The 24,826-nt window shown below is 38.8% G+C and overlaps 1 protein-coding gene across 4 annotated transcripts in view; it reads right to left on the bottom strand.

Moving 5' to 3' along the window:
- Armc8 (armadillo repeat containing 8) overlaps positions 1 to 24,826 on the bottom strand; it is an 85,376-nt gene that overhangs the window by 12,797 nt on the left and 47,753 nt on the right. For all 4 annotated transcript variants that reach the window (XM_040740288.1, XM_040740289.1, XM_040740287.1 and 1 more), the window contains 6 exons: positions 13,272 to 13,354; positions 12,896 to 12,977; positions 10,471 to 10,557; positions 7,865 to 7,957; positions 5,287 to 5,436; positions 4,265 to 4,360 (listed from right to left, as the gene is read on the bottom strand). In XM_040740288.1, coding sequence (XP_040596222.1) covers positions 4,265 to 4,360; positions 5,287 to 5,436; positions 7,865 to 7,957; positions 10,471 to 10,557; positions 12,896 to 12,977; positions 13,272 to 13,354 — 591 coding nt within the window. The remainder of the gene's footprint in view (positions 1 to 4,264; positions 4,361 to 5,286; positions 5,437 to 7,864; positions 7,958 to 10,470; positions 10,558 to 12,895; positions 12,978 to 13,271; positions 13,355 to 24,826) is intronic.

Below are 24,826 nucleotides of genomic sequence, written 5' to 3' on the forward strand. Positions count from 1 at the left end.
TTAGTTTGTTTCCAGTTTTTGGTGACTATGGATAAAAATTACTATAGACATTGACAGGAGGTTTGTGAAAATAGGTTTTCACTTTATTATGAACTAATACCAGGGATCTGTGTGGTAATACAACCAGACATCTGTTCTGTGGGTTCCACATTTACAGACAGAAAAATTCTAGGGGAAAAGACTGTGTTTGTAGTGAGTATATATACATTTCCTTGTTATTATTCCTTAAACAGTACCCTACTATTCTAGGGGAAAAGACCGTATTTGTAGTGAGTATATATACATTTTCTTGTCATTATTTCTTAAACAATACACTACTATGATTATTTACACAGCACTTACATTTTTACAAAAGAAATAACTCAGATTATTTAAAGTATACAGAAGGATGTGTGTAGTTACATACAAGTGCCATGGTCCATTCATTTTATTCATGGGACAGGAGAATGAAGGCTTTGGTATCCACATGCAGAGGAGGGGACCAATCATCCGCAGACACAGAGGATGACTGTACACTTTAACCTTGTAAGGAAAATGCCATTTTTTTTAATTATTTATTTTTATTTTATGTGCATTGGTGTTTTTCCTGAATGTCTGTGTTGAGGGTGTCAGATCTTGGAATTACAGACAGTTACGAGCTGCCATGTGGGTGCTGAGAATTGAACCCAGGTCCTCTGGAAGAGCAGTTAGTTCTTTTAACCACTGAGCCATCTCTCCTGCCCCCTCTCACTGTATTCTTGCTAGCAATTGTATAAATGCTTCTTTAAAAATGTTTGCCCCTCTAGCTGGTGGAAAACCTGTCTGGAAAAACCAAAAAAAAAAAAAAAAAAAAAGGAAAAGGGGGTTGGTGGGACAAAAGATACCCCACAATAAATATCACTACAGATCCTGTAGAATGGCAGGCATTTAAAAAGCATTTATGCTACATTACTTGTGTGAGGGGTTCGTGCTTGTAAGGGCAGAGGGCAACTGGTAGGAATCAGCTCTCTCCTTCTGCCATGTGGTGTGCTGGCTTGAAGGCAAGTACTTCTTTTACCTGCTGAGTCACCTCACCAGCCCTAGAGTGGAAAACTTTTTTTTTCCTTTGGATCCTGTTCTGGAATTCACTTTGTAGACCAGGCTGGTCTAAGACTCACAGAGATCCGCCTGCCTCTGCCTCCCGAGTGCTGGGATTAAAGGCATGCCCCACCAATGCCCGGCTTCCTTTCTCTATGTAGCCTTGGGGACTGTCCTAGAACTCTCTCTGTAGACCAAGCTGGGCTTCCGCCTGCCTCTGCCCCGAGTGCTGGGATTAAAGGTGGGCGCCTCCACCACCCAGCCCTGGTTGGTTTCTTTTTATTCCAAAAGCTTCTTGTATCTTCTGGACACAAGTCAATATGTTCAATGTGCTCACAGTTACTTCCCTCAGGTGGGGTGTCTTACTGTTTCATGCTATTAACAGTACACTCTATAGAGTGGAAGTTTCACAGACAGATGAAGATCAATGTACCTTTCCTAGATGCTAATTTAATGGTCATATCTTAAAATTTTCAATTTTTTCTACTGTATTTTAAAAGTTTTATAATTTTACTTTTTACATTTGGTTTACGAATACATTTTTATTTGCCAGTGAATCACCTCAGTAGCTCTGCCAGTTATCATGCACATGTGGGTTTATTTCTAAACTCCCAACTGGGTCTATCTGTCACCTGATGGTATACTGTCTCAAGTACTGTATTTTATAATTTCTTAGTCAGTAACATAGATCTTCTACTTTTTTTTCCTTAGCTATTCTAGTTCCTTTTACTTTCCAGAGATTTTAAAAACTAAAAGACTTTGTTAATTTATAACTATATTAATAATTTATTTGGGGATCATGACTGGCATTATGTTGTCTGTAAACTAATTTAGGGAGAGCCAACATGTTTTCTTAACTCCTAGTTACTTAGTTCCACTGTTAACAGTCTTATAACTTTTAGTAAACAGACCCTTATGAGATTTAAATCTAAGTACTTATTTTTTCAAACTACTTCTAATGCTACTTTTTAGCATAATTACAAACTATTCATTGCTTATTTATGAAAATAATTCTCCTATACTGTTACCTTGCTTAATTTATAGACTTGTTTTTTAAATGAGCCCTTGTCATTTTCTATACAATCCTTCATGTCTGGAGGACAGTTCTGTTTCATCTTTCAAATCTGTGTACCTTACTTTTTTTGCTTGCCATATTCCAGTGCCCTGTGGATTAGGAGTGATATGACTGGACAAACTTGGTCCATTCTTCCCAACCAAAGGGCAACAAGAAGTATATTCACCACCTTGACTGCAGTGGTAGCATGGTGGTTTGAAAGAAAATGGTCCCTATAGGCATTGGCACTATTAGGAGGTGTGGCTTTGTTGGAACAGATATGGCCTTGTTGGAGGAAGTGTGTTACTGTGGGAATGGGCTTTGAGATGGTCTATGCTCAAGCTATACCAGTGACACAGTTTACTTCCTGTTGTCTGCAGAGTAAGATGTAAAACTCTCCGCTCTTTCTCCAGTACCATGTCTGCCTGAACGCCTCCATATCCCACCATGACGACACTGTTCTTCTGAAACTGTACGCCACCCCAATTGAATATTTTCCTTTATAAGAGTTTCCATGCTCATGGTATCTTTTCACAGCAATAGAAACCCTAAGACAAGTAGCTTCATGGATAAATGCACCTGTGAAAACTTACATATACTGCAAATGCATGCAGCTTAATGTATGGCCCAATTTAAAAAAAAAACTTATTAGACGCTTTTGAGAAGGACTGAACTTCCAGCTAACAACTAGGCAGTTTAAATCTCCTATTCACACCCACTTCTGGGTCACCTCCAAATCAGTGAAAAAGTCCATATCTACACCTGTGCCCTGTGAAAACACACTGTTGTTGGTCTTTTGCCCACATCTAAATCTTGCATGGCCTTTCTTGCCTTGCTTCTTTTCCGACAGAATTCTACCCAGATGAGCTGTCTCCACAGACAGAATACATCTGTATGCTTCCCAAGAACAAGTTTCTTTTGAATAGCATGTTTCTTCATTCTTGTATCCCAGTGATGGCTTTCATTTCAACTATTTCCAGTGATGCTTAGATTATACCTTTCAGTGCTAAATGACTGTTCATCTAAAGTTTACTTCTTTTAAATAACCTAAGATATTTGTCTTAAAATGACTTAGTCAACTCTTTTTTGTTGTTGTTATTAAATCCAGGCCCAGCTCTCAAGTCCTAAGTTCTCTGATGTCCAGGATTATTCTAAGTCAGGATCACAAAGGGTAAGTTAAATCTCCATAATGATCCAGGACAAATTTCTCTCTCTCTCTCTCTCTCTCTCTCTCTCTCTCTCTCTCTCTCTCTCTCTCTCTCTCTCTCTCTCTCTCTCTCTCTCTCTCTCTCTCTCTCTCTCTCTCTCTCTCTCTCTCTCTCTCTCTCTCTCTCTCTCTCTCTCTCTCTCTCTCTCTCTCTCTCTCTCTCTCTCTCTCTCTCTCTCTCTCTCTCTCTCTCTCTCTCTCTCTCTCTCTCTCTCTCTCTCTCTCTCTCTGTCTCTCTCTCTCATACATAATAGTGTGTGTGTGTGTTCATGTGTACACACACAAACGGCTCAATAAATTCTAAACACTAATGGAGCCATGAAGCCAAACAACTATGCCAGGAAAGTAATCACCAGCAGAGCTTCAGAGTCTGTGCTACCATCTTGGAAGGTCATTTTTATTTTTGTGTAAAATAAAATATACACAACTTCTATGATAATTCTAGAAAATACAGAAAGTGACTCCCAACTGATTCCATGATAATGTAGCTGCTGTACTTTTAGACCTTCCCAAAATATGTCTCATAGAAAATCAAGGTTTGAAATGGTAACCAAAAGTAGAAGATGCCAAAGAGTAAAGAAACCAAAACTGTCTTGAGGATAAAGAATTATCTAACTGGAGTTGCAGGAACTTGAGTTGGAGTATAGTGATAGAGAAGGGTTATCTCCAGTTAATCCTGGTGAAAGCATGAAGTCCAGCATGCTAAAAGAAGGCTGTTCCTACAGAGACAGGGTCAGTGCATATGGTATGTGACACAAAGGAGAAAACTACAGACTCTGTCATGTTTTTCTCTATTCCAGGGAAAGAAGTCACTGGAAGAGCTGAAGGAGTGCTAGAGGACCCTTTGGAAGGAGCTGAAGGGGTGACAGAGGACACTGCAGACATATTACATGAGACTACAGATCGGCCTTTGTACTTACAGTCATAAGGCTCTCCATAGCACATACCTGCTCTTTAACTTCAATGCTATGTTCCCCTTCCAGTATCAGAGTGACAGCTTGCATAATCTGCTTTCCGTGAGTACTCATTATTTTATCTATATGCTGGAAAGCAATGGGAAATCCACAATTACCATCTGGAAAACAAAGAAAGAGACCACAGGAGGCCTCTTTTTCTTTCATTTTAGTTTTAGCTTATTGAAAGAGGATCTCATGCAGCTGACCAAGACCATGAATTCTTGATACACCACCCAAGTGCTGGGATTACAGGCCATGGGCCATTATAGCTGACTTACAGAACGTTGCTCAAAGATACATGATACACAACTGCTTCAAGCAGGAGCAACACAGCTTCCAGACCAGACTTCAAAGACCAGTGTTTATTGTGTTTTGAAGCCACTCCGCTCCCTTTCCCTCTATGTGTGTATTATAAAGAGAACTAAAACCACTGAGGACAAGAAGCACAAAATGGACGGGGAGCCAGAGACATGGGAAATATGATGCAGGTCACTGACATGGGCTTAGGGTACAAATGTGGTGAGGATAACTGAAAAAACAAGTAAGGCAGAGAAGGGGCCATCATGTTCTTTATCTACCCAAGAACCACTGATGGTGGTGGTCAGGGAACGTAAGAGCTCAGCCTTGCTCTTTCACATACCCATTTCTCTCTGCAATGACCTCAATATGTAAGCAGGGGGATGGATAGTGTCTGTGTAATGATACTGAGAGGAATTTTCAAAAAAGAAAACACAGGCCTCAGAGACAATGATCTGGACAGATGAGAAGATCCACTCTGGTCAGCAAACCAGACAAGAATAGAGTGACAAGTCAAGGCAGGCATACACCCAGCACAAGGGAGGGAGACCCAACATGCAAGAGGTGGTGGCAGGTAGGGGACTATACAGCCCAGCAGTTGCCAGTGCATCCGCGCAAGTGATAGGCCCACATGTGAACTTGTTTCTCTGGGATGAAGAACATTTTACTCACTCGCAGATGCTGAGCAATGGAGAATCCTATGGACCGTTACTTACAGGCCGAGTGGAGAGGAGATTCCTAAGAAGTCCTAATGTCTTCATCAGCACATTCAAATCGGAATCTGATAACAACCGGAAGAGCTGTTCAGTACTCAAGCTTCGTAAAATATCTGCTTTTATTTTTTGTTCAGCCTGAAATGCCATATTCTGAAAGGATTAAAGACATTACAACAATCATGTCTATGGTCACTGTATTAAATTTTATTTTAATAGAACTTTGATCATTTCAAAATACAGACAGAAGTTGTATTAGTCATACTATTTTTCTGATTCCTTTTATTCACCTGTAGAAAGCACTAACAATAACTCTTAGATATACTTCTGTAAGAGGAATATAATCACTTACTGACAGGCATTTGGACAAAAACAAACCCCCTTATTACCTTTGAAAATATTTTTATGTATTGTATGCTAGGTGCTAGGATGACATGCCCTATCACACAGGAAACTCTCAGTAGGCCGGAAGTATGCCCTGACTCAAATGGCCAGGGGCTACTTTGTTTCTACTTATTTTCTATTTCATATAATAGATTAGCCCAGCTTATTTTAAGCTCTCTGTCTAAAGAAAAAATAATAGCAAATGACCAGTAATAATTTATAAGCAAACATTTGCTATAAAAATCTCTTATAAATTGGTGGATTTGTGTGTGTGTTTACCAGGGCAATTTTAGTCAGTAAAATTTTGTTATTGCCCTCTAGTCAATAACAATTTTAATCAAATAACTAAGACCTATCAGAGAACAAGGTTACCAATGATTCAGGGCAATACAAGAGTCAAAGTGCACTTGCTAGCCATCAGAGACCCAGGCCAAGGTAATCTCAGCATTGTTTCATGAACAGAGGTCATAGAAGCTGGTGATATGGAGACTGATTAGAATAAGACAGTTCTAGTTTATTTGGATTGTAGAATGAGATGATTAGTTTGGTGTCTAGCAACAAACTTGGGCATGTCAGGGAACTCACAACTCAAGCCTCACAGACTAAGTGAAAGATCCAAGGAATAGTCACATACATATAGACACTCAGGTTTCTGAGTGAGCTTTCCTACTGGAGTGTTCCTGAGAGTGAAAGGTAAACAGCTAGGAACTGGGAACTAACGCTGGGAGAGCAGTCCTAAAAAGGAGGTAAGGTAGAAAGATGGTAGTAGAAACTTAAAATAAAAAAAGACCTGAAGTGTTTTAAGAAGAGCTACAAATTGTACTAAGAAGAAAAATCACTAAGAAAAGATGGAGTTTAGTGTTTTATTAGACGATTGTTTATGTCAATAACTCAGCAGATATACAGTGGAGCAAGGAGCCAAGCTGAGGCTTGGGCACCATGGGAGCTTGTTTCCAACCTCTTCCCACCAGTAAGGTAGGTCCACGGCAAGAGAAGCTAAAGAGCGAGCACAGGGCAGCAGAAGGGCCCAGCAGGAGGTAAAGACACAGACTCACATGTGGAAGGAGAGAGCTGACCTCCCTACAGGCTGGACTCACATGTGGAAGGAGAGAGCTGACCTCCCTACAGGCTGGACTCACATGTGAAAGGAGAGAACTGACCTCCCTACAAGCTGGACTCTCACCTCTGGCATGTGGACACACTCCCCTACTAAACAAATGTAATAACGTATTGTTTTTAAAACAGCAATTACAAATATAAAGCATCTAGCTTTGGTCTTATACACAGCAATTAAATTGCAAATACCATAAGTATATATTTTTTAAAAATCCATGTAGGTTTGCTCCTTTTCAAAATTTAATAAACTTTAATAGTCTTGAGAAAAATGGCTCTGACCTCACAATTTTAGAAGCTATTATTATATTTACTAGAAAATGTCCAATTACTAAGTATTTATGTGCCAGTTATATTATTTTGGTAAGGTAACTATTCTACAAAATATGCTACCTGCATGGGTGATGCTTACATTAGCTCAATTCAGCTACTTCAGAATGTCTATCTGAGGATGAAATTTTGTGTGTCACTTGGAACAGCAATCATTCTATGCCTTGCTTTACTATCTGTAAAGAATGAGAAGAATTTCCCTATACATGTGAAATAAGCAGCTCCTATGACAAGTAGTGTATTCAGAAGAACACAGACTTCTTTTCCCAAATGATGGATTGATACATGACCAGACAACTCCTTTACAGCTGAACCTGAAAGATGAATACAGAATCTTTTAGGTCATAGGTCATTAGAAAACTGGACTATGTTAGCCAGTTTTTTTGTTTTGCTTTGGTTTTTTGAGACAGGGTTTTTAAAAGAAAAATTCCAGCTAAGCAGTGGAGTGGCACACACCTTTAATCCCAGCACTCAGGAGGCAGTGTCAGGCAGATCTCTGTGAGTTTGATGCCAGCCTGGGCTAGAGTGAGTCCTAGGACAGCCAGGACTACACAGAGAAGCCCTGTCTCAAAAAAAAAAAAACAAGAGGAAGGAAACAAAGAAAGAAAGAACGGAGGGAGGAAGGAAGGAAGGAAGGAAGGAAGGAAGGAAGGAAGAAAGGAAGGAAGGTTGGTTCCAGAATAAATGCCATAGTCAAAACTTTGGTAATAACTATTTTTCTTATAAATTGTGACATTAAAAGGGGGAAACATACCATTAAAGCCCAAATCCCATTCACTCTTAGAGCAGGGTTTTCACTCTGTGTCAATCCACAAAGCAGCTCTACAGCTCCTGATTCTAAAATTGGCTGATTGGAAAAGGAGCAAAGAGAATGATAAATAAATAACAATGAAAAACAGAGTCCATGTCAATACGCAAACTACAGCATCTGCCCCACCACTCACTATATAATCTCTTCTCCAAGTCGCCAATTCTAAGCAGGAATGAATGCACCCCTAAAAGTTAAAGTTATCTTGAGGAAGACAAGGTGTGTCTGTCTGTCTGTGTCTGTCCTCCTCCCCCCACCCCCCGCCCCCGCGCTCTCTCTCCCACGCGTGCACACACACATCCATTTCACAGACTCTTATAACCCTTCTGTCTACTTCCCTACTCTTGTTCTCTTCACTCCAAACACACTGCAGAACTCCTGTTTTGGGCCTATTCTCTACACTAATTGCCCATGACGTGTGCACAGCACAACTGTGCTTTTAAAGGCACACCACAGCTCATGCCCAGAATAACCTAACTACCGAATATGTTAGAATACCAAGATGAAAATGGGTTTCTAGAGAGTTCTTAAAAACCCAAACTTTACAGGATTAAGATTTACCATTAATGAATAACGAAAGGCCAGATGCCAAGTGGTTACTAAAAGGATCTTAAGGAATTTAGCTGTAGAGACCCAGGAAAGGGTGCTGCCTTTCAAAATGACATCTTTGAAGACTACATATTGAAGTTCTAGTATTTCAAACATTTGCCATGGGCACTCTATCATATTTTTCATTCTATGCACTCACTCTACATTAATTTTATTTTACCATTTGAAAAGAATACAGTCTTAATGCCTTTAACCCTCAATACTTCAATGTGTTTCCTGAGAACAAAGAGATTCTTAGACCATCACAATATACTACTAAATGTAGAAGAGTTAACACCAAATTAAAACAATACTTTTACCAACATATACTCTCTATCTAATTCTGCCAACTGGCCCAACAATATTTCAGTAGCTCCTTTGAGTTCATCCACCACATTTCCTCACTGGACCTAACACACGCTGCTCTACATAGGTGGAGTTACTCTGATGGTAACTCAAGTGGAATTTGGTCAGCACTCCACAGCAGGCAGAGGACAGGAAGTTCAGTCAGCCTGTCTTGATTTCTGTTCCTACAGTGTAAGAATATCAGTGACCAGCTCTGATTTCCACCTTGTCAATGTTGCCGTCCTAAGTCCAGTCAAGGCCTGCAGATGTTTCAATACAGAAAATAAATTTATAAACTACCAGAGGCCTAGCAAAAAATAAACCTCATTTCAGGACTGGAACAACCCCCCCCCCCCACACACACACACGATGGAGACTGAATCCATTTTCTGTACATATGGTTAACCATACTCTACAAGCTCCAGACCAGAGATACCGTAACAGCAAAACTGTGTAAGGTTCACCTATCCTTTACTAAGTTTACTTTTCTTTATTAAAAACAAAATGTCATGAGCTTAAAAAACTTTAAAAATTGTATAAGGGGACTCTCAAAACCTCAGAGAACACTGCATAACTAGGAGGTGCCTAAGAGACTGCACCCATTCTTGAAGGTCTACTGTCAGTTAATGGCTGCTGGGGAAGAAAGATGTCATGTTCTTTGTGAAGCAACCACAGTCAACCCACTTCCATGCATGCTCATGTAAGCAACCCTAATCAAACAAAGCGGTTCACACACAGAAGCATGGGAAGACATGAGAGATTCACTGGGAAAGAAGGGATTCACTAGAAGGAGGAGGTGATAGGAAGTACAGTGAAAACCACTAAATTCATCATACAAGTAGAAAACTGTCAAGAACAGAAATAAATAGAAAAAAGTCCCTACACTTGTTCTTCCCCAAACAATGACCACTGAATATTACTTTCTGATGCAAGGAGTTATTTTCTTGAAATGACTTACAATCCCCATTTTCAAAGGCAAAGTTGTTCTTCAATTTATTCTTTAGCAAATACTGTTTGAAAATAGTCTGTTATTTATATTTTTATAATTATTTTACTTGCAATTTCAATATAGACTAACTACATTCTGTGATATCTCTTAGTTATTTATTATAGACAAGTTGGCCTCAAATTCAGGGGCTTGTGGAATACTCTTGCCTCAGCCTCTTAAGTAGCTGAGATGACAGGTGAATGTTACTGGGGTGGCTTTGGACATTGTAACATCTATGAAGTAAGATGAACATGACAGGTAGGATGAACAAAGCAATGGGAAGTGATTCCAATACTGAAATAATAAGTGATTTGTCTCCTTTTCTTCCAAAACCAACAGTCAGAAGCAGTTCTTAAACCCAATCCACAATTTCAACACCAACTATTATTTTTTAAAAAGAAGAAAAGCTGGGTAGTGGTGGCACATACTTTTAATCCCAGTACCTAGGAGGCAGAGGCAGGTAGATCTCTGTGAGTTCAAGGCCAGTGTAGTCTACAAAGCGAGTTCCAGGACAGCCAGGGCTACACAGAGAAACCCTGTCTTGGAAAAGCCAAATAAATTTTTTAAAAAAAGCAAAAACAAAAAACAGCAATTGACTAAAGTTTACCAGATAAAAAAGATTAATACTAACCTCTTTACTTGGAGAAAATTCAAGAAGAAGGTTACATAACATGGAAGATGCTACTACTAGGATTTCATCGGGTGCATTTTGTAAAACCTATAAAATAAAAACAGCGATGTCATTAACTTTGAAAAGCTGAAAGTGAAGGTCACAGATGAATAAGTAAAACCCTAAACAATTATCTTCATTTTGACTTCTCATCCTGGACAGTGTATGTTGAAAAAAGTACTGCAATTCAGAAGCTGACTTTTACTGTTGAGTAAACAGAATTTTAGTAATAAAACAGGACTGGGGGGTATAGAGCAGTTGGCAGAGTGCTTGTCTAGCATGCATGAGGCCCTGGGTTTGACCCCAGAACAACAAAAATTATATCCATCCATACGAGTTTCATCCAAGAAGAAAAAATTCAAACACAAAATTTTTTATTAAAATCAAATGGCTATTCTCTTGTGCTTTGCTACCCAACAGATTACGATATATGGAAAAGCAAGTAAAAAATTACTATCTACATAAACAGCTTCTCAACTATAAGAAATGAAAGTGAGCCTGAGTACCTGCATCTAACATTATATCGTAAATGTGCTACTAAGGCATGATTTGAGAGTTGAAGCCACATATAGCCACAAGTACAAACTCCCGTAGGCTGCTCATCAAACATTTGGTAAAGTGAATAGAGATCACCTTACTCTATCCCTGATGTGTATGAGAGACAAATTTTGAGCTGAGAAACCAGGAAAAAGGGCTCCAGACACAAAACAAGCTATTTTGGGAAACAGAAAATAGTTAAAAGGTCTTGAGTGAATAGTAAATAAATTATGATCAAGCTATAATTAAAAACAAACTAACCCCCCCAAAAAAACTCTGAAAATAAAGAGTAGGAACTATAAAAGAAAACATTAACTGAGGAGAGCCTTCAAAAATCTAAGAATGTCAAATTTGGCCTCACTGGTTTTAGATTAAGAGATTACAAATCTGAAACAGACTTTTGTTGACCTGAACCGGTCCACCTCCCCCCCTTTTGCCCCCCCACCCCCCACCCTGAGGTAGCTGGTACCTTCCCAGTGTGGAAAGGCATTAAGGTTGTAGTTACAGTAGAAAAATAACCATTCTGAGACGAGGGCTCTCAATGAGTCTCAGAAAACAAAAATACAGCAGGAAATGAATAAGTCATGTTCAGAGGGGTGCCATTTGTACAGTAGGGGAAATGCAGAGAAAGAAACTCAGAGAATAGTGTCAGTGACTAGAAGAGAAACAAGTGCAATTTCGCCTGAGAAGGAAGGCCTACAGCAAAGGAGAAACTGAAGGAATATTTTGTTCTGATAAGCCTCACAAGGCCGTGTCATGACATCCTCCTAGAAACCTAAACACAAAACATGCCCAATGCTGTCATGCCTTCCAGTGAAGTAGATCTACAGTTCATACTGTTTCTCTTTTCTTTCTTTCTGTTTTGGTTTTCTGAGACAGGGTTTCACTGTGTAGCCCTGGCTATCCTGTAACTCACTCTGTAGACCAGACTGGCCTTGAACTCACACCACCTGCCTCTGCCTCCTGAATGCTGGAATTAAAAGTGTGAGCTACCACCACCTGGCTCATACTGTTTCTTAAACAACAACTGTCATCTTATTTCAAGATTCAAAGAATAAATCATATACTCTGCCATGAGATCAACTTTCCCATAAGAACCACTCAGCATGCTAATTCCCAAGGTCTACAACACTGGTCAAATCCATCTTTAAAAGTAGACAACAAAAACATCAAAAAAAAAAAAAACAAAAAAACAAGGTCTCACTATATAATCCAACTGCCTTCACCTCATGATTTTCCTCTGTCTCTACTTTCCAGTTACTAAAATATCAGACATTAACCACCTATCTCCACCTGGTTATCTGTAGACATCAATTTGTCTCATAGCACTCCATCCTTCTATGATAGTCATGAAGGTACCCTTGCTATTGCCTACACCTTTCATACATAGCAATTCTGCTCATAGAAAGAAATCCTTACGTTCTTTTTACCTTTAAAGTATAATTCACAATTATTCCTCTTGACATTACTCTTATTTCTGGCACACTAATGTGCCCACTGTAAACTGAAGTTTAAGCAAGAGTAATAGATGGCTATTGCAAGGCCGATGTGCCTGGAGGCTTCGTTTAATAAGTACTCAAAAACAAACAACAACAACAAAATCAAAATAAATTTTAAAGTTCTAATGAAATGAATACAGTCACTTAAGACATTAAAAAAATTATCAGAGACAAAGTTGACATGAAACACTGCCCTGAGAAATGCATTTTCTAATTTGTAGCTGCTCAGAACATCTGACTTAAGATAAACACCAACATGTTCTATTCAAGAATCAGATGTTATCCTAGACCAGAATACTGCTGGCCAGTTCAGCTCACAGGCTCTGTGCCAACTGCTGTGACTTTCTCACCTTCATTAAAGGTTTCCACACCGCATGATCCTGGAAACTGGTTCGAAGCTGCTGTACAGATCTGGATAAACTGTGCAAACATCTATAAAGAATGATCAAAATTAGCTTCCCAAGAAGCCAAAACTCACATTCCAAATCAATTGCTTGGCTTTTCACTAATATGAACGTACACTTCAAGCATGGCTATCGATACTATGTCAACTACAGCAAGACACCTTTCAGGCGTTGGAGGTTCTGTTAGGTAACAGTGCACTGCATGGCTTCACCTGAGCAGATGTTCCAGAACATCTGCATCCTGTGCTTAGTGAAGGACCGGAAAGGAAACGGGCTAAATACACAGCAAGGGATTTTTATTCAGACCATGTAAAGCTCATACCTGACAGCAGCTAACCGCACCTTGACACTAGACTCAGACAAGCCAGTCACAATCCGGTCCATCATATTTTCAGTCTCAATGATCTGGAGAAAAAGGTTAATGCTGCATAAATAACAACATGAAGGTGACAAACTTCACTGCTTGTAAATGCAAGTATGTTAATGTCCATTAAGAGTTTAATGTTTTCAGTAAAAAATTTTACCTCTCAACAATCACCTTGCAGTAGGACAGGCAGCTCACTAAGGACAAGCTGGGATGAATGACAGCCATAATTATGTTTCTTTATTTTTAAAGATATTTAAAACAAGATTTAAGTGGCATATGTACTACAGAGGTGTGCATAAACAATCTGGGGTGAGGCATCTCCCTGTATGAATGAAAAAGAATCATAGTCCACACGGTCCTCATCAAGTGAGTGTAATCTATAGGTTCTGACACAGTCATTCTGCGGCTCCTCCACCTTACAAGTGAAATTAAACTGAGTGAAATATTTACACATTACCCTTGCTATCCTTCACTACAGCATCAGACCCTGATATATGACACCACAACAACTATTAAGCTTTGCTTCTTATGGTTAAAAGATACCCTGAAACCCGTCCTCAGTAAGCCATGTACTGATAAAAGAATAGTGTGCAGAGGAAATGTTAAGCTTGCATGAGCCTACAGAAAAACAGACTTTTGTAGTACAATCACAAAAATATTAACATCGTCATCCTGCTAAACATTTTCTAATCTCTGGATATCTGACACTTTCATTATCTCTTCTGCAAGCGCTATTATGAACACTGTCACTGACATACTAGGAAGTTGTGGATCCTAAATAACACAAGAGCTACCTGACTACAGAGTCCATGTATTTAGCAACACCTGTAATACTGCACTGGCTAACAGTCCTGAACATGAATGATCCACCCTCGAATACCTGGAATACCTAGCACAGACCAAGGCACTGAGGGAGCTGTTGAAAGTCCTTATGTCCAGGACACATCAGTTAAGCGTGATTCTTCCATAGAGAGGAACCTGTGTTTTTTAAAAAGTGAGTTCACTGTGCAACCTAAGCTGAAGCCTAAGACCACCAACCTAGAGTAGCACAGGGTTCAGAAGACAGACTGCAGAACAGGAGAGAATTCTCAGCATGTTCAGGGTCGAGAAACAGAAGTCATTTCCAATTACCAGTAACCAGTAATGAGACCTCTGCTATCAAGAACAGAGAACCTGGAGAGATGACTCAGTGGTTAAAAGCACTGCTCTACCATGGGACTCGGGTTTGATTCCCAGTATTCACATAGCAGTTCATAACCTTCTGTAACTCCAGTCTAAGGAATTCAATGCTCTCTTCTGGCCTCCACAGGCACTACACAAAAGTGGTACAAACAGACATACAGGCAAAACATACACACATTAAGAGGAGGAGGGTTGGAGGGAAACCTTGGGCAGGTGAGAAGGCTCAGTGGCTAACATTATGTGCCACTGAGTCTAAGGATTTGAGATTAAGCACCTGGATTCACATGGTGGAAGAACTAGCTTCTGAAAGCTGTCCTCTCACTTACAAACATACACATTAACACATTTGCACACACACATACATACACATAACACACATGCACACATATATATACATTACAAACATAACACGTACATGCACATGAAGCAAGAGCCAGAATAAAGAACCACACTTTAGCCATAGTTGAGGAAAACAGATTTTCATATAGTGTTTTTAGTGTCTAAATAACCCAAGGATATATATAGTATAAGAGTATATATATGTTCCTTTTGCCAGACCAACCCTAATCATATCCTTACCTTTCATGAGCATCCATGTTCTGCCCCATTATCACTTCTAACCGCCCATATCATATACGTTCTTTCTCACACTAGCTTCTCTCTTTAACTCTCATATAATTTTTCCCCATGTGGATGCCTGCCTGCTTCTCAACAGGCACAATCCCACCTGTCAGACTTTCACCATAGGTTCCCACAGCCCTGTACTCACCTGCAAGAGATCCCCATGTTCCTTGTGGTACCCATCTCCCCCTTCAAATCTTCTAGCTCCATCATACCACCAGCTCACTGCACTCACCCTCACCTCTACTTTACAGGGACTTTGCTTTTTCTCTGGGACATCAGTTAACAGCCCACTCTTTTTTCTTTTTTTTTTTTTCTTTTTGAGATGGGGGTCTGTCTATGTTGCCCTAGTTGAGTCTCTAACTCAAACACAGGAACCCAAGTGATCCTGTCACCCCAGGCTCCTGAGTGATGGGGACCACAAGCCTATGCCAGGCTTGAACTCACACTTCTTATTGGAACCTCTCCATACTCTCCTTTTTTTTCTTTACCTTTGTTATGCTGAATACATCAAGTTGGGTACATGACCCCTAGAGCACTTCCCCATTTCCTTCTTGTATCTTTACAGTGACTTCATCAGAGGCTGTGTGTGTACAGGAGAATGAGACACAGGGTTACTTTCTAAAAACCAAAAAAACACTATCAGGACTCACCTCAGGTGCTTAGGAAGCCTAGTCATAGGCAAGACTTATGAACAATGTTTACTGGCCACATTTAGCCAAAGAAGTAAACCTACCAAGTGACGGGATAGTGTAGCAATCATACAAACATCTAGTAAAAACTATCTCCATATAGCAACAGGTCATAAATACCTGAGTGCAGCCAGCAAGATGGTTCAGCAGGTGAAGATGCTTTCCACCAAGCCTGGCAACCTGAGTTTGATTCCTGGAAGGCACATGCTGGAAAGAACTGACTCCCACAAATTTTCTTCTGAACCCCAAACATACACCATGGCACCCGTGCACACAGATAGCATTTGTGTACATACTCAAATACATGTAAAATAAACAAATGTCTGGAACTGCCTAGCCTTATGAAAGATCCTAACTCCATATAAGAGATGAGCAAGAGAATTCTACATGCTTAGTATGGCCCCACAGCAAGGCTATGACATCCATCACAAAGTTATTGAGGTCAACAATTACACAGCCCAGGGAGATGGAACAGAGTGTTGATCATATAAAATGACTGGAGAGTCAACCTAGTGAGGGAAGATGTAAAATACAATGTAATGCAGTGAATCTGTGATATAACCTTAGGCAGTCACTTTGCCTCTCTAGGTCTTCAGTAAAATGAGAAGACAGCAATCATCCCATGACATCAGCAGGCAAACAACAATCTGTTTCCCTGGACAAGACCATTAGATTGCTCATAAGCACTATGGAAAGCAAGATAAACAGGAAAAAAGGCAAGGACTAACTAGGCCTAGTGAAACACATATCAAAACCAGGAAGGGCAAATAATCCAGATCCTACATGCATTCCTGCACTCATTTATTCAGCAAACATGAATGTCTAGTCATGAGCATGGTTTACAACTCACGGGAATAATAGAGATGAAGAGATTCCTTCCACCAAACTTGGTGCTGAATAACAACTACATGTGTGCTATGGAGTTTGTGTCTACAGCCGCAAAGGCATCTAAAGAAATGACGGGATCATGGGCTTAAGTGAAGTAGAATGAAAGAAACATAAATAAAGGGAAGGTAGGAAAGACAACCATTCCAAAGAATGGAGTTCCTACTATTAACTGGAGAATGACCATTAATGACCTTTCTAGAAAACAACCGAGCTCAAGAGAGGATGGTGAAGAGGTGCTAGTGCCCACCACTCTAACAGTGGAATGTAACCTCACAGTTAACTTCCTAAGGGTTTTGTTTTTTTGTTTTTGTTTTTGGTTTTTTTTTTTTTGTGGTTAAGGCTATCTTGAGATACTTTCCATCTGGGTACAAACTGACCTTTCCTGGCCATCTGTAGGTATAGACTTATAAATGAAGTTGCTATAAAGCATATTTCAGTAAACTTGTCAGGATTCTAGGAAGCTCAAAACTTGAGGATTTGATTCATAAGAGCGTTAACAAAATACAAAATCAGAATAAGAACATATGATTACAGTTCAAAAGCACATCCAGGGAGTTTGTGTGAATGAGCAACATGATTTAATCAAAGTTTTACAGTCTAAGCACTGAAGCTATTGTTTACAGGGATGGGGGGGTTCTGTCACAGTGAGAATATCATTACCAAATCAGGATAAAAATGAGCTTATAAGGCTTTAAGGAACACTTTAGAAATACAGACAACAAATTTTCAGGTTAACAGGGAAGGATCAAGGTCCACTGACTCATGACAGTCTAATGGAGTACCACATTGCTTTATAAATCTGGGGTTGGAAAAGCAAGTGTAATAAACCATTTTCTCTATGATACCTCTTAATGACCCCAGTACCATGTCGCAAAACATTGAAAGGGACCAAGTCATAGCACCCAGAATAGAATCTTAGGTCCTTTGAGGATGTAAGAGTAATGCCAAGTAGTAGTTGTTCTAACTGACTCATGGATCTTGTTGGAGATTCTATAAATGAGACACTATCCTCTGTTACAGATCCCACACACAAATACCAGAAGGGGTACTAGTAATAGGCTGTCTTTCTAGTGGAGGAAGCTATTCCTTTTCTTCTAGGGACTGGAACTGTAAATGTAACTACACAATTAAATCCCTGCATCCGAAACTGATGAAGGTTTACGTCAATGAACTAAGTGTTGTGCTGGTATCTGCAGTCAATATCTGCATGCTGCTGCATTTGTATTATTGCAATTCTCCCAGGAATGGACATGGATCTAGTAGAATAGGATGAGAGATCCTGTCACCAGGTCAAAAGACCTCTGAGCATGGGGAAGAGATGGTGAAAGTACAGAGCCTATGTAATACAAGATGGCTCACTGTACATACGCCAATGTCAACAGCCCAAAGATACCCTTTAGATACAAGAGACACTCTCAGTCCTTCATCAATAAACTCCAGTAGACCCATATTGCAGTTAAGGCCCAGATATAAGCCATCTTTTCCTGAGAGTTTATCAAGAGCAGGAAGGACCAGAAATGTATTATTAAAAAAGCAAGCAAAGCAAAACACCTGGATTCAATTATTCTTTCTTGACAAGACAGGATGAAACATTCTTTAAGTACAAGAAAAAAACTTAATTTTGAACTTTAAACTACACTTAAAACAAGTCAAGCAACTGTACCAAAAGTAAACCTCCTATCTCTGAGGTTTTAGTGAACTTTGCAAGCAATTTAGGTTTGGGGCCAAAGGGGCAAATGGCAAAATGGTCATTATCTTAACATCAATCCAGTCACTTTACCATTTAATTCCAAATGAGCTTGTGAGAAAGGTTCCCAGAAGTTTTATTAAGTATAGTGACACAGTTCTAAAGAAGACAGAGCTGACCATAGCAGTAAAGAACTAGGGTTACACTTTGACAATCAGAAGAGGCAGTCTCCTAATCTACGAAGATAAATGACTGCATCCGGGAAGTCTAGTTAAGGCAAGAGAAAGCAGCGAGCCAGGCAAGTAAGTAACTCAAGTACATTAGGAAGGACCTGTCTATCGCAGAGGATAGGCCTGGTGGGTGTAGACTGCACTGTTTCAGCCTATTCAGTGTTGTAATAGACAGCAATGGACACTGACTTAAGCTCTAACCCCCACCTAGATGAGAACTGTGAATGTAAGATCTCATATTAGCCAATGAAAAGGCTGATTTTGATTTTCATAATGGTGCAGAAAATAGAGAAGTGTTAAGCAACAGAGAAAGATATCAACATTGACCTCTGGCTTCCACACGAGCAAGCACAGACTTGTGCACCTGCACACATACAAATATACTAACACACACACACACACACACACACACACACACACACACACACACACACACCTTTAATATATTCTATTCTTTGAAGAAATGTGGGATATCTCTTTCAGCTCAACTTTTCCTTACTCCCAAACAACAAAAAATAGTACAAACATTATTTCAGAAGTTACGGTGTATTAAAAAAAAGCCCACATCTATGAAAAGTATCACTACATAAATTCAAATTTTAAGTTCAATCATTACCTTACATCAGCATAGAATCAAAGCAGCCACCAAATTACACTTTAGTTTAACAATTAAATAGAAACACTATACATCACCATTTAGTTAGCAATAAACATTCCTCCACCTCCTTGTTTATTATCCCAGGGATGTGAACTGTGCACTGTCCCAGGAACTGTACAACATAAGACATTTACTCTATATATATGTGCAGTCACATACCTCACAGTCTTTATTAAGGCCCAGACATACACAATTTACTAAGCAAACACAAGCCTAATGTCTGTAATAGGCCAGGCACTGTCTTAATATAGCTTACATTATAGTGATGAACAATGCTATTCAAGATCAAAGGATCTAACATGTTACCTCAAGTTTAAATCTATTCCATAAGGAATCTGTCCACAAAGTAAAATTCTGAAATAGTACCTCTAGCTGGGGATGTAGTTCAGTGGTGGAGTGGCTTGCCTAGCATGTACATGCTGGGTTTGATCCCAGCACCTCAAAAGAATAAAAATAAACAAATTATTTAAAAGAAAAAAACACAGCCTGAAATAGTATCTGAATATTTCCTCTCTAGGATAGTTTACAACATAATCACATTTAGATGGTACCTCTAGAAATACATTTAAGTAAAAGCAAAAGAAACAGACATGAAGATTTCCCACTGTATAGGCCCCAAACTCCTGAAACAACAGATTTCTGTGTGCACAAATAAAAAAGTGGGAAAGCTTTCTTCATAAGAGGACCTTTGCAAACTCCTTTGTACAAGCTGATCCTAATTACAACATATTGTGGTCTGTGCTATGTGGCCTGCAATATATGATCCTCCTGCCCCTGCCTCCCAAGCACTGATTAGCTTGTACACTATGTCTTGCTACCGTTATTCTTATTCTGTGTGTATTAATTATTCACAGCAAAACTGGTTTCCAGTGTAAACAAGGCTTTCCATACACATACGAAACCCTGGGATAACTATATTATAGCAATTTATTCTTATCTGTTTTAAACTTACAAGGTATAAACCAATCTTTGCTTCATTTCTGGCTACATAGGTGGTATAACATGAATGACAAACACACAAATGAAGATGTATCTCATTATCTCCTGAGTACCAAACAGAGAAAATTGTGTATTCTCCACCTGGTGCCCTGCTGTCTGCTAGCATACACTCTGTAATTACATACCAAGCTCCCCATGTTAGATGAATCTCACATTCTTCTTACCCTTTACATCATCCTTTGGCTCTACTAGAGTTTTGCAACTTGACATAAACAATGAACTGCTGAGGAACAGAGATGTTGGCTTCAGAGAGAAGAGGGCAGTACTTAGATTCTGAATTGATTTACTAGCTGACACCTTGGTTAAACTGTTTACTTCCAGGCCTGGAACAGTTACCTCACAGGGTGGTATGAGGTTTAAGAGAGAAAGAGGGGCTGGAGAGATGGCTCAGAAATTAAGAGTACTGGTTGTGCTTCCAGAGGTCCTGAGTTCAATTCCCAGCAACCACACGGTAGCTCACAACTATCTATAATGAGATCTTGTGCCCTCTTCTGTCAAAAAGGCATATATGCAGGCAGAACACTGTATATATAATAAATAAAATCTTTAAAAAAAAGAAAGAGAGATAACATACTCAAGTTTACCAGTGTCCAGCACATACTGAGTTCTCAATCAATAGCTGTTCTAGTCACATGGAATTAAGCTTCAAAGTACAGTATATCTGGATTATTTGAATTGTATGATTTTCGAATCTCCAACATTCTTTGTTTGCTTACTTTTCTCTTAGACACATCTTATTCAATGTTCCCAAGCAATCCACAGACTCCAATAACCGTTTATATAGTAGTAAAAGCCACAGTTTGGATCCCTTTTGCCCAAGGTCCCCATATGCCATCACCATTCAAATAAGAGAATTGATTTCTAGGGAATCTCTAATGACAATGTCACACTGTTAGTGCTTAATAACAGTTTGTACAGGAAGGCAGACTACATCTCACTCTTCTGGTTTTGTGGGTACCATTTCCTTTTACAGAACAAAGACAAAAAGTAAGAATAGTTTCCACCAAATCTGTTTCTGGTGTTTTTTGTTTGTTTTGTTTTTAAAGCTATGCAGTGTTAGCACAGAGTGCTAAGTTCTTTGCACAAAGGCCAGACAGTAAGTAAATCTTTAACGGGAGGGGCTTGTGCTCCTGTCTCAGCTGTTCAACACGCCCTGGGAGTTCCAGACAAGTGAGCATGGCTGCATTGGGACAGGGCCTCAGGGTACAGGTCTGAACTGAATTTACTCTTCCGGTGTCAAAAAGTGTTTCTGCTCTGAGAACCTTGCCTCAACCACTTAAAACCACTAGTCATTCTTACTGGTAAGAACTGCACAGGTAACAGGTATGTGTCCTGCTGACTTTAATGCTGGCATTTGAATTATGAAGAAGGATACTAACAAAAGCTCTGATTTTTCACAACCTCAATTTTTTTTCAAGCTCTGCTATTCCAAGTACTTAGTTACTCCAAATATTTCATGTCCAGACAACACACTCCTGAAAAATCTAAGTTATCCATTTGCCTTACAAATATAATTAAAGACCATATTTTATCCCATCCTTTTCGTTTATAAACCACCTGTCTTTTATGTAAATTATAAAGAATTTATCAACTACATACCATGAACTGTATGAAAAGACTTAACTCCATGTCTCCATTTAATGAAGTTCTGAGGTAAAAGTCTTTTGCTGTCTTCTATAAGTACCTCCACTGTGCATATAGCAGGTTTGTGGTATTCAGTGTGCTGAAGGTCAAGGGTCTCACCACTGTGGACATGTGGCAAAACCCAGTTTTCTCTTTAAAAATACTTACCATGAATGAACGTCATTTACAACTCTTGGAAGGTCATCTCTAAGAAGGTAACTTACAATTAAGCCGCCAATTAAGTTAAAGAATTACAAACTCTGAAGCTTGTTTAGAACAAAGCCATGTCCTAAAGGACGACATGTCTGTGGTGCCATGGAAAACCCTGAGAATGTTCATGGCGTCTGTTCAATATATAGGTAAGGCTTAGAAAGAATTCCTTACATCTGTCTGAGTAAGGAAACAAGTATAGAATCCAACACTGTGCCTTTGAAATAACCATGTAAACTATCACACTTGAAAACACAAATTCATGGTCATTTATAATCTTAACCAGAAGACCAAATAATAACAAAATGAAACTATAACAAAGGATAAAACTTTTCAAGGAGATACTTAACAAAATCTGGAGAAAGCACAAAATATGAAAACGAACTTCAAATACAAACATACTATAAAAATCTTATACCATTAAAATAGAGAAATAAACGTGTATTTTTCTCTTTTGGAAATTTGTTTCCTAGGAATGGTGATTATGTGGAGCAACAGTGTTAGTGTGAATCATGGCTGGAGATACTTAAATAACATTTTTTTAATCAAAATTTTAAAATGTGTCTTAAGTCAAAATTATAAAACAAATCTGTCGTAAGAGATTCATTATAGAAAGAATATGTTTCTGAAATGTAAGAATTCTTTTTCTGAAATGAAATACTGACATTTAGGGCAATTTACATCATAAAGTCACTTTCTTCATTATAAATCTTTATTTATATTTTGAATGTTGCTCATCTTCTTCACACACATGGAAGACATATATGGTGTTTAATTTACATTTCTCCAATGAAGTAATTTAAAGCAATCAAACAAATGATGCCATTTATGGAATCATTACAAGGCTGATATCATGCTAAAAATATTATGTTAAATCTTCCTTGCTAGGAAAAGAGAAGGAAGGAGATTCTTGTTTCTTTGTATCCTCTTTTTTTTTTTCTTTTTTAATTTTCTCTGCCATTATACCTCTTAGATTTTTTTTAACTTCAACTTAAAAATAAAAAGCAAGCTAGCCAAATGGTGTCATCTATAGTCCCAGTCACTCATTCAGAAGGCTGAAGCAAGAGCATCACTTGAGATGAGGAGCATAAGCTAGCCTGGTCAACATAGCCTGATACTGTTGTTTTTAAAAAAAGAAAACAAATCCCAACCTTGACTGCTTTGCTTTAGACCATGCAAAACTACTGTAAATCTCCTGCCCAGGAGACAAACTGAGTTTTCAGTTCCTGAAATATGAAATAAAAAGCATTCAAAGTGGCATCCCCAAAGCAATTGGATTTCAGTCTCATTCAAAACAACAGGTACACTATAATTCCTTCCTCATACCCCTATCAAATAATGCCTGGCTGAGTTTTAAGCTAACACCTCCTGCTCTTCATTTCCCCTATATATGCCTGGGCAATGAACACAAATGCAACAGTAGTTCAGTTAGTTAATGTATAACTGAAGAAAGCACTGGAAAACTGACTTTAAAAAACCCAGACATTTATTAACTAGAAGATACTTCACATAGGTGAAATTCTTGGTAAGGTTAATTTCTACAAACTACACTATGTATATCCCGAGGAAATTTATTACAAATTCACAGTTGTACACTCTGGTTTTGTTTATAAATCACACATAGAGAAAGAAGAAAGTCTTTTCTACATTTTACAGTGTTGACGATGGAACACAGGGCCTTGGCAGGCTAATTGTGAACTCAGCCCCAGCACTTCTCCTGTATCTCTAATTAGGATACAACAGTAAAGATTACTTTGACATAAAATATGTTCTCTTTGACCCATACCCCATACATATGGGATTGCTGGTGAAGTTGGGAAAGTTTGAAAACTGTTACAGAACAATGTAATTCTACAACACAGCTCATTCATCCATCATTTTGATTACTTTGTTTACTGGTCATTCATCAAATGTTTATTGTCAACTGTGCCCAGTTGTAGATGCTAAGAACACAGTAGTAGTCAACAACAAATTAAAAACAAAACAAAACAACAAAAAAAAAACCTGCCCTCAAGGAGCTTACATTCTAGTTCAAATATCTAGTTCAAAAATTATCTCCAGCTAAAACGTAAGTACTCAGACTTCAAGAAAAGTGTTCAGAAAGGCTCTCCTAGTCAGAACCCTAGAAGGAACAATGACTACAATCAGTATTTCATTATTATTTCTAATGTGTTTGCTTTTTGTTTTTTCTTTTACCCAAAGCAAAAGCAACATCCTTAGTTTATTAATTTCCTTGCAGTTTAATTTATTCTGTGCCATTGTCATTTTTCATCAATATATACTTTCTAAATTTCTGAAACACTCCATTAGTTCCTTGAAGAGATTAAAAGGGACGTAACAGTTGTTCAATTTCTAAAGTCCCTGATGATCAGCAAGTATGAAATGAAGTGATAGCCTTCATGTCTTCACTAGAAAAGAAATAGCTTCAAGACTATAGGACTACTCGCTACTCCCAGTTCTACATGACTTAACCATGATTGGCAATGCCCTACTTCTTGTTGGCCTGCCCAATGATCTAAAATACAGCTTTCTAACCAGCACTATTATGTAGTATCATTAGAAATTGGATTTGCCCCTGACAGAGACCAAAGCTAATGCTTACTTGGTGTTACTGTCAATTTAGTTATAGCTAAAACATTCTGGATTCTTCTCATGAGTTCCCATTTCCTGTCCATGCCCTTATTCTCTCATATAATCAGGGTCAATTGCTACAGTTAAGC

Source organism: Mesocricetus auratus, unplaced genomic scaffold (assembly GCF_017639785.1).
Source record: "Mesocricetus auratus isolate SY011 unplaced genomic scaffold, BCM_Maur_2.0 Super-Scaffold_100691, whole genome shotgun sequence".
In the NCBI taxonomy this organism is placed as follows: domain Eukaryota; kingdom Metazoa; phylum Chordata; class Mammalia; order Rodentia; family Cricetidae; genus Mesocricetus; species Mesocricetus auratus.